Source organism: Erithacus rubecula (assembly GCF_903797595.1).
Source record: "Erithacus rubecula genome assembly, chromosome: 25".
NCBI classification, from domain to species: domain Eukaryota; kingdom Metazoa; phylum Chordata; class Aves; order Passeriformes; family Muscicapidae; genus Erithacus; species Erithacus rubecula.
In genome coordinates, this window is record NC_136677.1 from 994,851 (window position 1) to 1,007,241 (window position 12,391).

Sequence of the window (12,391 nt, forward strand, 5' to 3'; positions counted from 1 at the left end):
GTGCTCCTGGGGCACAGCCACACTTCAAACAGCAAGCCCCAGCCCCGTGCTGGGGGAGCTGAGCCCACACACACCACTGCTGCCCATTGCAGGAGGTTGGATGTGTCTGTGTTTCTGCTCTGGGCACTGTGATTGCCCAGGGTGCCTCCACCTAGCACCAGAGAAATGGGAGAGAAGGAGAGCTCCCCCAGCATCACAACCTCTCTCTGCCTCTCTCAGGAAGAAGCTGCCTGCATTGTGCCAAACATCCTTGGCAAGAGCTGCTATGGGAACCTGACTTCCACTGGCAAAAGCACTTCACCTGCTCGAACTTTCTGCACCCCCCCACTGCCATCCTGTGTGTCACTGAAAAGCCAGACAGCCACCACTTTCTGTCTGGCTTTGGAGCTGCCTGAGGACTGGGAGAACGCTGCAGGTGAGCCTTTAAACGAGAGGTTTCATGCATCAATAATTACATTGTTCTCCCAGCCGCTGCATAAAATAGCGAAGTAATCTAAAGATTAACCCTGTCTTGACTCCTCATCCTGAGGGTGTAGCAGGGTAACAGCTTAACAGGCACTCAGGATCAGCTGACGGACGGTGTTTCTCATTCTAGGACATGTTAAGAGAAGGAGCAGGAAGAAAGGAATTAGCATCTCGCTCTGTAACCATGTCATGGGGCTGTCTGAGGGACATGTTCTGTGCAACTGAAAAAGAAACCCGAATCTTATCTAGTGACAGCCCATCAAGGGCTGAGAGAGGGCAAAGAGGGAGACAAGGGAACATCCTCATTGAAAACGCTGCTCTGGCTTCTCCTGGCTGAGGGATGAACTTCCTCCAAATTCAGCAGTAAGTGGCAGCAAAATTCCGACTCTCCTGGGATCCCAGCCAAAAAGCCACTAGATCCATTTCAAACCTGAGACACAGACAAACACAGCCCTTCAACCCTCATTCTCAGCAGACAAATAAACGCTCCCTTATCTTGTCTCGCTCCCACCTGTAAGCCTGGGAGCTTTAATTGGGGATTATTAATGGGCAGGGGCTTACACCATACCCCGTGCCTGAGAGCGCTCCCCGGAACACACCGAGCAACGCGCTGCAGCCGTAATAACACGGTGATTAACGCGGCCATGGCTTTTAGCAGACAAAGAAAATACAGACATGACAAATCAAAGCTCATTTTCCACGATTTCACGTGCTGCCTCATCATTGTTTGTCATGGAGATCCCAGTGCTGCCGGGCACGGTGGCTGCCAAGGAGTGGGGCTCCTGTAGGGAATGGGGGCAGCTGGTAGAGCAGGGGGGACCTGGGACACTTCTGGGCCTGCCACCTCCTTCTCCATGAGTGGGATCCCTCAGGGGGTGACTGCCCATCTTGTGCAGACCCCAAGGCAGGGCTTGGCAGGGTGAGAGTGGACCGCAGTGCTGCCCTTTGACTCCTGCAAAGCCAAGCTCCAGCTCTCCAAGCCTCTGGAATTGCTTTCCTCTTCGTTAAGCTCCCTGCTTTAAGCACCAGAGAAGCTCAACCCTGCCGGTGTGCGAGGAGCAGGGCAGGGCTCAGGGAGCGAGGCTGGGGTAGCCAGGGAGACCCACAGGGCCGGGAAGAAGAGGGAACAGAACCAAAACCAAAAAGCCCAGTAAAAGTCCTATTCTGATATTTAAAAGTAGACAGGCACCTCTTACGTTTATTCGCGCTTGGTATTCGGCGCTGCCCACCGAGTTCCGCGCGGTGCACCGGTACACGCCGCCGTCCTTGATCTGCGGGCCGGTCACGTTCATGTGGCTGACGGTGGTGCCATCAGACATGGTGTACTGGTTGGAGCGGTGCCCGCTGTCCCGCGGGATGGGCTCGTCGTCCAGCGCCCAGGTGACGGTGGGTGGAGGGGCCCCCTTGGCGGCGCACATCAGGGAGAACTGCTCCCCGGGGTTGACCACCTTCTCGCTGAAGGAGGAGACGATGCGGGGGGTCCCATCTGGGGGGCACCCAGCGGGATGGGGGTCAGGGAGCGGCAGCCACAGGCAGCAGCAGTCACCCGCCAGCAGGATGGCACTGAGCTCCCACCCCAGGCTCGGCCAGGACAGGAGCCTGGCTGGTGACACGCACATGGCTGTGCTGGAGTCCCTGTGGCAGGCAGGGGTGAGGGAACACAGTGGCTGATACCAGCGTGAGGGGACACCTCCCTCAGCAGAGCTCATCCCTTGGTGGGCTGGATCAGGGAGGGATACCTGGTGAATGGGGTGCCCAGGGGCTGGGAATGGCAAGTCAACACTTATTTTGGTCATTCCCCTTGGCCATGCAGGCAACACACAAAGCCCAGGAGCAGGCTGGCAGCAGCCTCAGAACCCCACCCCAGTGAGTCTCCCTGCCCCACAGCCATGCACGAAGCACCCCCTCAGAGAGGGGCAGAGGAAGAAGCCCCCAGCTGGGAAGCCAGCTCACCCTCCAGCGTGATGATGGAGAAGTCCTGTGCCGTCTGGGACTTGCGGGTGGCGAAGCACTGGTAGGCGCCGGAGTGGCTCTTCTGGGCGGCTGTGATGAGGAGGGTCTCGTTGCTGATGCCGCGGATGGAGATGTAATCATCCACCGCCACCAAGTCCGTGTTGCGGTACCAGCGGATGACGTACTCGGGGGAGCCGCTGAGGGCACAAGAGAGGATGACGGTGCTGCCGATGCCTGTTTTGAGCTTCTTTGGTGTGAGGGTCACACGCAGAGGGTCTGTGAGAGAGGGGAGAGGCGTTGGCGGTGCAGTGGGAGGCAGCTCATCCCCGCTGCGCTCCCTCTGCTCCTCCTGCCCTGGCAGCGCCAGCCTGGCCGTGCGTTAAATGTCACTGCACAACAAGGCAGGTGGCCCTGCCGCCGTCCTCGCTGCTGACAGCCCCTGCTTTTATCAACAGGCGCCCGGCGGGGGTACTGTGGGGAGGTGGCAGGATGGCTGGAAGAAGATATGCTCCGTGTGACAGGGCCAGTGCTGAGCTGGGGACACACCAGGCTGGCTCCCAGCAGGCTGACGGTGCCTGGCTGGCACCGTGCTCCAGGTAAGGCAGGCACAGTGGCTCTGGTACTGCCAGGATCCCGGTGACAGAGAGGAACCCCCAGGAAAGCAGCACGTGATAAATACTTGGCCTGCCCAGATGGTATTTACTGTTTGGCTAGAGCTTATTTTATGTAAATCGACATAAATTTTATGTAAATCAACAAAGCAAAGCACAGAAGCACCCAACACGTCGGACACGTGCAAGACAGTGGCTTCCAGCGAGCCAAACACTGTGCCAAAACACAAGGCTGTTGTTTATACAGCTGTATAACCCCCCGAAGCTGCATATTGATAAAGGCTTTACGTGTCAGAGAGCAGCAGGACTGAATCCCGCACCGCTCCTCCCCGCGGGCTCTCACCTATGACCGTGAGGGTCCCCGTGACCTCTGCGGAGCCGAAGGTGTTGGTCACCTCGCAGATGTAGGTGCCGCTGTCCTCCACGCGCAGGTCGCTGATGGTCAGCCCCGTGATGCGCTTGCTCCAGCGGCTGTCGGCGGGGAGCGGCCGCCCGTCCTTGATCCACCGCACGGCCGGGTTGGGGTAGCCCGAGGCGATGCAGGGCAGCTCCACCAGCCGGCCCGCCTTCACCTCCCGGGACTGGAAGCTGTCTAACATCGTGGGGATGGACTCTGCCGGGTCTGGGTAGGGAGAGGAATTGGGCTCAGCCGGGGAAGAGGAGGAGCTGAGGTGTCTCAGTGACACTGGGAGACCCCCTGGCATGGTGACACTGCGCTCAGTTAGTGCCATCCATGATAGACTGGCTCTCCCCATCCCCTGAGCTTGTGGCTTTGCCATACAGGAGTGCAGGATGCACCCCATTATCCTTGCCGAGCATGGGGTGCCCTATCCCACCCGGCCAGGACAACGGGCACATGGGGAGGTGGGAGGAAAAACACATCCTAAATAGCTGATGGGAGGAATAAACTCAGCACCGGAGGAATTACTCAAGGTGACACCTAATTGGTGCAAAATACACAAATTTTGTGGCACATTTCAAAATTTACAAGCAAAAGGGCCCATCAGGCAGCTGGGAAAGGAGAAAATTAATCACTAAGTCTCAGGCGTGAAATTAAATTCCAGGGGAAAGAAACCTCTTTCATTACTCCCAAGCAGAAGTAAAACGCCGTGACGTGTAAATAATGACAGCGACCAGGAGGGGACCGGGCCAGATCGAAACTCGCGGATTGGGGATGATCCACCCGGTGAGGCCCACGCAGCGCTGGGACGCGGGGCAGGGCGGGCACGGCACCCGGGACCCCGAGAGGGGAGATTAGGCAAGCCCTGCATCTCTTCCCTGCCCTCCGGGGGGTTAATTGGAGGAGCCGGTGCGGGAGCACCCGAGGATGGGAACAGCATATGGCAGGGAGCGGCGCCGCGGCTGCGAGTCGGGCGAACTCCCTCCCTCCCGAGCGGAGTAATTTGGGCAGTGAGCGGAGCCGGGAGCGCCCCGAGACACCCGGCACTCCGGACTGCACTGCCTCCGCCGCAGTATCGCTTGCATGTTCGTCACATCGCGTCAGGCTGCTCACATCGCGGGCTGTCACATCGCATCGCCGTGCGCCCCGTCGCCCGCCGCTCGGGGTGACGCGCGGCACTGGCACCGCCGCGCCCGGCCCGGGGGGGCTGCGGGCTGGGGGGCGCAGCCCTGGCACTGCCAGCCCCCTGCGCAGCCCCCCGGCACCGCCCGCCCCGCACCGGCATGTCCCCTGGCTGCGGGGACACGAGGTGGCGATGCCATTGCCAGTGCGGGATGGCAGCGCTGTGGGCAAGCGAGCAGGAAAGGGGGCATCGGGCAGGACTGGGACCCTTCCCAAGCACGGGAGTCGCCCCTCGCCCACCCTGGCAGGGCTGGGACCCTTCCCAAGCAGGGGGGCCGTCCCTCGCCCACCCTGGCAGCCCCTGGGCTCACCTGAGACGGAGAGCCGGGCGCCGTTGCTCTGCCGCGTCTCCCCGCTGTATTTGTGCTTGGTGATACACCTGTAGGTGGACAAGGCATCTTCCTTCTGCACGTCCGATATGTACAAACCTCCATAAGAAGTAATAAAAAACCTATTTTCTGGAGACACAAAGGGAGGAGAAGAGTGAGCGAGCCTCATCTGGCCCCAGGCTGAGCACTCGGGTCAGGCAGAGCCCCTGCACTCCGAGCTGGCACCGGAGCTGTGGCTGGGAAGGAGGGACCTTCCCCCACCTCCCTGCACCTCCACCACATCGGGGTGCAGCTCTGGCTGAAGTTTCAGGCAGGCTGGTGAAGTTGGGTGAGACAGAGAAACCTTGGGTGTGAACAGCAGCCCCGGCGTTTGTGGGGCACCGCCTCCCTCCGGCACTCACCCTGGCCAAGCACTCACACCTGGCCAGGTGTGAAGGTGGGTTTGGGGTGTCTTTGCACCCACCGGGACTCGCAGGGTTCGGATGCCGGCTGCAGAGGGGGAGCAGAGCGTGTGGCACCAAGCTCCGGCACACGCCGCTCCGCCGCGGTGCCACGCGCTCCATGGCAACGCCGCAATTAAAAGTGAATCCGTCCCGCTGAGTTAATAATTAGCTTAACTTACTTAGAATCGTGTGAAAACAAATAAGGGCTGGAGCTGCTGTTTGAGCCCCGGGAGGAGGGTGGCGGGAGAGCAGCCAGGGCAGCACGGCCCCGGCAGCGCTGCTGGAGCAGCCCCCTCAGGCCAGCGGGTTTTGGAGCCTGGCACGGGGAAAAGGAGGCTTTGGCTGGCTCCTGACCCCTGTAATTCATCATGAATTATAACAGTAATTAACACGAATAGAAAGGCCTGTGTAGTGGCTACATGGGGAGCAGGATAAGCCGAGGCTCTGGAGAGGCTCCCTACCCACCTGGAAAGCGCTTTGCCCTGCCCCTCCGTGCCAAGCAAGGCTTTCACCCCCAGCTCTGCGGGGCTTTGGGGTTTATTCCAGCGCCAGTCTCAGCTGGGATGGGATGCTCCATCTGCTCGGCTGCACCGTGCTGCCAGCCAAACCACCCCCTACCAAACCCCACGACTGCAGAAGGTAATTTAGTGCAGCTGAATGCTCAGAGTGAAAACCTTTAAACCCAGCCTGTAAATCAGCAATATCTGCAAATGGCTCCCTCAAGTCCTGCACAGCTCCTGCTAAGGCAGGATCTAGCTGATGAAGCCAAACAACTGTTTCTACTTCCAGCACCTTTTGGAAGCACCCGGTTATTCTCAATTTAGGCAAAAAGAAAGCTCCGGGATTAAACTCAGGAGTGCAGAATGAGCACGAGTGAGAGGACAAGAGGCAGATGCTCCCAGAGCACACCCCAAGCAGGACCGCAGGCTCAATTCCCTGCAAATAGTGCAGGTGACAGAGCAGCAGAAAGCAGGGATGCTCCCCCAGGGGAGCAGGGAGTGTCCCCGGCACGGGCCAAGGCAGCGGCAGCGCCGAGCTGTGCCGGCATTACCCATTCCAGCCGCGGCTCAGCCAGATGTGCGTGCTTGACTCCAACTGCTCGATACAAGACAGTGAGGGACTCCAAACAGCAAAGAGACTGCAAATAATTAATCATAATGCCAGTCAAGTGTGGCTAAGAGAGGCACAGGCACCCTCCAGGCTGGCACCCCTGCTGATGCTCCCCGGATCAGCAGGAGCACGAGCTGGCAGCCCCATCCCCACATCTCCAGCAACACCCCTGTGATTCCATCCCTGCTTGCAGGGTTTTGGGGTTCACCAGCCAAAACCTCAGCCGGAACCTCCACGCTATGGCCCTCAGCAGCAGCATGGCAGCGCCTGCCCCGCACCGGGGGCACCCAGCGGGAGCCGCCCGGGATCTGAGCGACCCCCGCGGAAGGGCAGGGGGAGTGGTCCCACAGCACCGCAACAACATGCAAATCAAACATTAATTTTTCATCTCCCATCAAACCAGTAAGCGGAGAACGTTGGCTGCACTGGAATTTGAGGTGGGGGGAGCCGGTCTCCATGGTAACGGGGCTGTATTTTGTGGAGTGCTGGCAGCCCCAGCCCACACCCTCACACGCGGATCCACAGCCCTGCGCTGCCATGCTCTGGCTGGGAACAAAGCCCCGAGATCCAGGCTCTGGGATGGGGCTCCAGCCGTGACAACCTCCCCGGGGACAGGAACGGGCAGAAATCCTGCAGCTGTAGGATCCACGTCTCCGTCGTGGAATGACAGGTGTGGTGACACTGTGGTGACACTGTTCCATCACGTGTGAGACCCACCCAAGCTGACAGCACAGCTTCCTTTGGTTTGTTTTTTGTTGTTTTTTTTTTCTGGGAGGGGACAAGCGGCTCTGTCGAGGAACGTTCTGCTGGTTCAGGGGAGATGCGGGGCTGTAAGTGATGTGAGCAGCTCCGACAGACCTCACCCAAGTGACTTATTGCAGAGTTTGCCAGGCAGATTAACGTCGAAGGTCGCCAAATAAAATCAGATCTTTCTGCCTGCCAGGAGGTGGAAAGGCTTTACAGGAAGCAGAGGATTAAGCACATCCGTGGCCAGGCTGGAGCAATGTGCCTCTAATAACTCTTCCAGCTAGACCTGAGCTGCTGCCTTTGGAGACACCTCACCAAAGCCCTTGGATCAAACACAGCCAACAGCTCACCATGAACTAAATTCTACCTAAATTTCCAGGACATGGCACCTCCCCTGAGGAAAAGTATGAGGGTGGGAGGGGGGCTCTCCTGCACGGTCTCACTGAGTACACACACACCTCTCCCACATCCAGCTGCCAGTGCTGGCCCTGAGACCCCAGCATTGTTCCCAAGGGCCTCCCAATTCCATGAGAAAGATTACAGTCGATGCAGGTTACCAGCTCCTGCTCTATCCAATATAGATTTATCAAAACAACGGGGTCAGGGCTTCAGGAGGGAGCACGTTTTATAGTTCATAAGACTAATGAGATAACTTTCCCCTGGTACTGCTGGAGAATCAATAGGTGCCAGCGTTTATGAATTACCCATACTCGGAGCATGTGCATCCCAAGGCATTCCGGACAAATCCAATAACTGTTTGCTGCTATTTCTGGCCACGTTTAAAGTGACAAACGCCTCCCAGGGGGAAGGCACGGAGGGGGAAGCCCCAAAGAGCAAAGCCTGTAATTTTCCAGCGCTGCCACAGAGGCACTTTTCTGCTGTGGCTGCTGCTCCAGGATGCCATTTGCCCGGTATGGAGCTCGCCTGGGGACAAGGAACATCCGCAGAAAACCCAGCCAGGATGGCAATTCCTGCCTGCCCCACAGCACTGATCACCCCCTCCCTCCCTGGGACACGGGGCAGGGGACACAGGGCATACAGCAGGCTGGCATCAGTGGCCATGCACCAGAGCTGCCTTTTATCTCAGCAGGCTGAGCCCAGCTCGTGCCACAGCAAATGCTGAGAGCAGAGGGGGCCTGGGCCAGGCACTGAGATTAAAGCTCCCTGCAACCCTCCCTGGCGGAGATGTTAAAGAGGAGCTGTAACCTGAGCCCAATGCAAATTTCATAGGACCTGCACAAATCTGACAGATTTATTTACGTGTTTTCCTGCCGTGGGGATCCCGGGGGAGCTGTAGGGCCGTCGCTGCTCCCAGCCCTTCCAAAGGCAGCAGAGCTGCGAGCTCAGCCAAAGGTTCCCACCTGGAACAGTCACGGGCAGTTGCAACACGAGCTTTGCCAGCTGAGCCAGCAGCTCGGACTCCGCACCAAGGGGCTCCTCATCCTCCTCATCCTCCTCTCCTCCTCCTCCAGGAGCAGTGGCCCTTTTCCCGACAAGAAGGACCTGGTGGTTTCTGCGGTTTCCCTCAGAGCAGGGGGAACATCAGAGGAGGGGGGAAATCGGGGAGTCGTGACGGGCTTTCCACCTCCCCTCCCTAATCCCCTTCAGAAGCATGGCTCCATCTCCTCCCGTTACAGGATTAACACCCATCTCTCATTCTCCTCTCGCAACAAGATTTTATTTCTAATTACGCTGTAATAAAACTGGGCGCTCTCCCAGGGCTCCTTCCAAATGACTTGTCGACACTCGGCGAGATTGAATCCTACTCGGGCCGTTTCCGGCACCTCTGCCGGCTGCTCATTAGGCATGCATGAGGGAGAGGGCTTAAGAACAGAATTACATTTAAATGGCTTTTCTGAGAGGGAGATGTGAAACAAGAGAGAGTAGCAAAAAGCAGGAAAGGTTTACAACGAAGGTGTCACTGTCACCTCCCTGTCCAGCAGCTGTTGTGCCAGGTCCCCACTCCTGACAAGCCAAAAAATCCAAAAGGGAACACTGGAGGGGACTTCTGAGCATCGAAATTTTGCAAGAGGATGGCAACCAGGGTCATGTGTCACTGCACACTGTCACCCTGCCCTGGACACTGTGCACCTACTGCTGTGGTACTGGAGAGGTTTCCCAGCAAAACCAGGGATTTTCTTGTCAGGACTTAGGAAAACACACCAGAAGAAATATGGGATGGGCATAATCAGGAGCTGGCACTGCCAATCCTGCTCCCTGCATCGAGGTGTGAGCAGCCAGCACGTGGCTCGAGAGGAGCACCAGGAGCACCGTGTATTCCAGATGTTTTCCATCCTCACTGGACTCACTGGCATTGGGCAGTTTCTGCTTCCCAGATCCAGGCTCACGAGTCGGCAAAATTGGGAAAACAGATGTTAGGAAAGATCTCTCTCTATTAGCTCCCTCGGAAGTGAGGTATCCTGCAGGGCTGGCAGGAGTTATTAAATCAAGAGTCATTATTTACCCAAGGGCCAGCCTTGCAAGTCATGTTCCTAGAAGTAAATCCGGAATTATGCTGCCCACGGAAATGGATTCACACGGGTGTGAGGGAGAGCACAGTTTGCCTCTCCGGGTTTTAATCCACCTCTGAGTCACCGGAGCGCTTGGCAGTGAAACCCAGCAGTGTTTGGGGACACTTCGGTTTGTTTGCGTAAGCGACTTTGGGAGTGACACACTTTCACTGAACCAGAGCACGGAGGAGGAGGAGGAGGAGGAATCCCCTGGGTGGGGGCCACGGGGCCGGGGTTTGCCCATGGAGCAGCCTCCTGTCACCAGCCACGCTGGCACTGCCAAAGGAGGAGGAATTAATCTCCCGGGGTGGTCCGGAGCCGCCTAATACCAGCAGAAAATTACAGAACAGGATGAAGAGCATTACAAAATGAATAGGAGGGGACTAGAGATTTCCATGGCTAATCCTGTTAACGAGACAATTTCTTATCAAACTCATTATGTGGCGGAAAGCAGGGGGGAAGGAGGGGCTGGGCAGGGAAGCTGGGGAGGGGGAGGGCGATGCCAGGGAAAAGGAATTCCCGGAGCATCGGGACGCGGGGCTGGCAGAGGAGCAGGGCAGCTCCGAGCCCGGCTCAGCACGCCGCACGCCAGCCTGGGTTGTATTTCTATTTCCGAGCAGAGCTGAGTATTACTAGAGTGACATTTACCACAAAATAGTGCCGTCTGCTCCGGCTCTATCACCAGCCCTCTCCCCGCTCTGAGCTGCAGCACGCTGGGATTACGGCAGGCATAAAAATGTATAAATCCACCAAGAGAACACCCCATTCAAAAAAAGGGATTTTTGGAGCGGCGCTATTTTTTTTTTTTTTTTTAACCTCCTGTTACGACGAGTCTCGTTTTCCTGGAGGAAGCAAAGCAAAATACTGCTGTCCACAGGCTGAAGATGTGTCTGCTCTGACACAGGATGGGTGGGTTGGGAAGGCAGCCCGGGGTGCTGGGGAGATGGGCAGGGGTTCTGCCCCCCGGCCCCTTCCTGCTGATTCCAGCATCCCGCTCAGCCACACGAGCAAAGCTGAGCAGCCTGGCGTGGAAAAACGCGGCTGTGGCTGAGTGATTCCCAAAAATCCTCACCAGCCCCTCCACCTCCTGCCCCCGAGAATCAAGGGTGGGCTTTGCCGCTACTTTGTGCACAGCATTTAATTTTTTTTTTTTTAATTTGCTATTTAAAAAACCGCGGAACTAGTCAGATTTCATGCTAATGAGGAGAAAATCTGGATCGAGGACTGTGCAAAAATTTGCATCTCAAAGAGGAAAACAGGAAGTCGCTAAGAAAGGAAAATCCACGCAGAGGTAGCGGGTATGGCCATAATTAGGCTAATGCTGCCTGTGTTCTGTCAGCTCGTTTCCATCAGCCCCGGGGTGGCAGGGGACAGCAGACCTCCTCCACCACGTGTCATTCCCAGCCCGGGAGAGGGGTGGTGAGGGACTCTGGGCACCATGTGCGGGATGGAGGGTGGCACAGGATGGAGGATAGCATGGGATAGCATGGGATGGAGGATGGGATGTGATGGAGGATAGAACAGGATGGAGGATGGCACGGGATGGAGGGTAGAATGGGATAGCATGGGATGGAGGATGGGATGTGGTGGAGGATGGAACCTGATGGAGGATGGCACGGGATGGAGGATGGGATGTGGTGGAGGATGGAACCTGATGGAGGATGGAATGGGATGGAAGGATGGAATGGGATGGAAGGATGGAATGGGATGGAGGATGGAACAGGATGGAGGATGGAATGGGATGGAGGATGGAATGGGATGGAGGATGGAACAGGATGGAGGATGGGATGTGATGGAGGATGGAACCTGATGGAGGATGACATGGGATGGAGGGTAGAACATGATGGAGGATGGAACATGATGGAGGATGGAATGGGATGGAGGATGGAACGGGACGGAGGATGGAACAGGATGGAGAATGGTACAGATGAAAGGCTAAACAGGGAATGTGGTGGCTGCCCCACCCTGGGAAGGATGGGTCACATCTCCAGTTTCTCCAGCAGCACCAACACCATGGGAGCACCCTCAGCCAGAGGAAGAAAACCCCACGAGCCCAGCCCAGCCCCTCGTGCCCAGGGTGAACCCACCACTGCCGCCTGCCTCAGCACACAACGAGCCATCGCTGTCCCCCATCTTGAGAGGAGCTGATTTGCAGTTTTGCATCAATTTTCCTCTGATTTTTTAATTGGGTTTTGCTGCCGCTGCAGACATTACTGTGCAAACAATTCCGAATGGCTTGAACCAAGATATTTGCTCATAAAAATCCATCACCAGTGCCGAGAATGACAGAAATGGAAAATGCTTAATGAAAACAAAGGGGAAAACAACAGGTACCCTGGTCCTTCGCCATCCATCACCAATCTCGGATTATTGATGGGAGGGGAAAAAATTCTCCCATCTGCAATCAAATCTTGAGAAATCTTGAAAAGCCAAACACCACATAGGAGGAAATTCTTTGCCCCCACTTCAGTCTGCAGGAGTTTCGCCATAATTATAACAAGAGTGAGGCTGCTGGATAACACGAGAATTATTTTCCCCACTTACATTGTCAAATGATCATTTTGCCCTGCAGTGAAATCTCAATAATTATAATGCCGAACCGTGAAAGAACAAAGAAATAAAAAAAGCAGTGTTTTCTTCC

At 56.6% G+C, this 12,391-nt stretch overlaps 1 protein-coding gene across 2 annotated transcripts in view; it reads right to left on the reverse strand.

The window, feature by feature from the left end:
- The window catches only part of DSCAML1 (DS cell adhesion molecule like 1), a 92,448-nt gene that overhangs the window by 24,074 nt on the left and 55,983 nt on the right, over nucleotides 1-12,391 (reverse strand). The window contains exons 4-7 of one of the 2 annotated variants that reach the window (XM_079326717.1): nucleotides 4,923-5,069; nucleotides 3,373-3,651; nucleotides 2,419-2,694; nucleotides 1,655-1,951 (exon numbers count right to left, since the gene is read on the reverse strand). In XM_079326717.1, the coding sequence (XP_079182843.1) occupies nucleotides 1,655-1,951; nucleotides 2,419-2,694; nucleotides 3,373-3,651; nucleotides 4,923-5,069 (999 nt within the window). The remainder of the gene's footprint in view (nucleotides 1-1,654; nucleotides 1,952-2,418; nucleotides 2,695-3,372; nucleotides 3,652-4,922; nucleotides 5,070-12,391) is intronic. The other variant, XM_079326718.1, reaches the window with a different exon arrangement.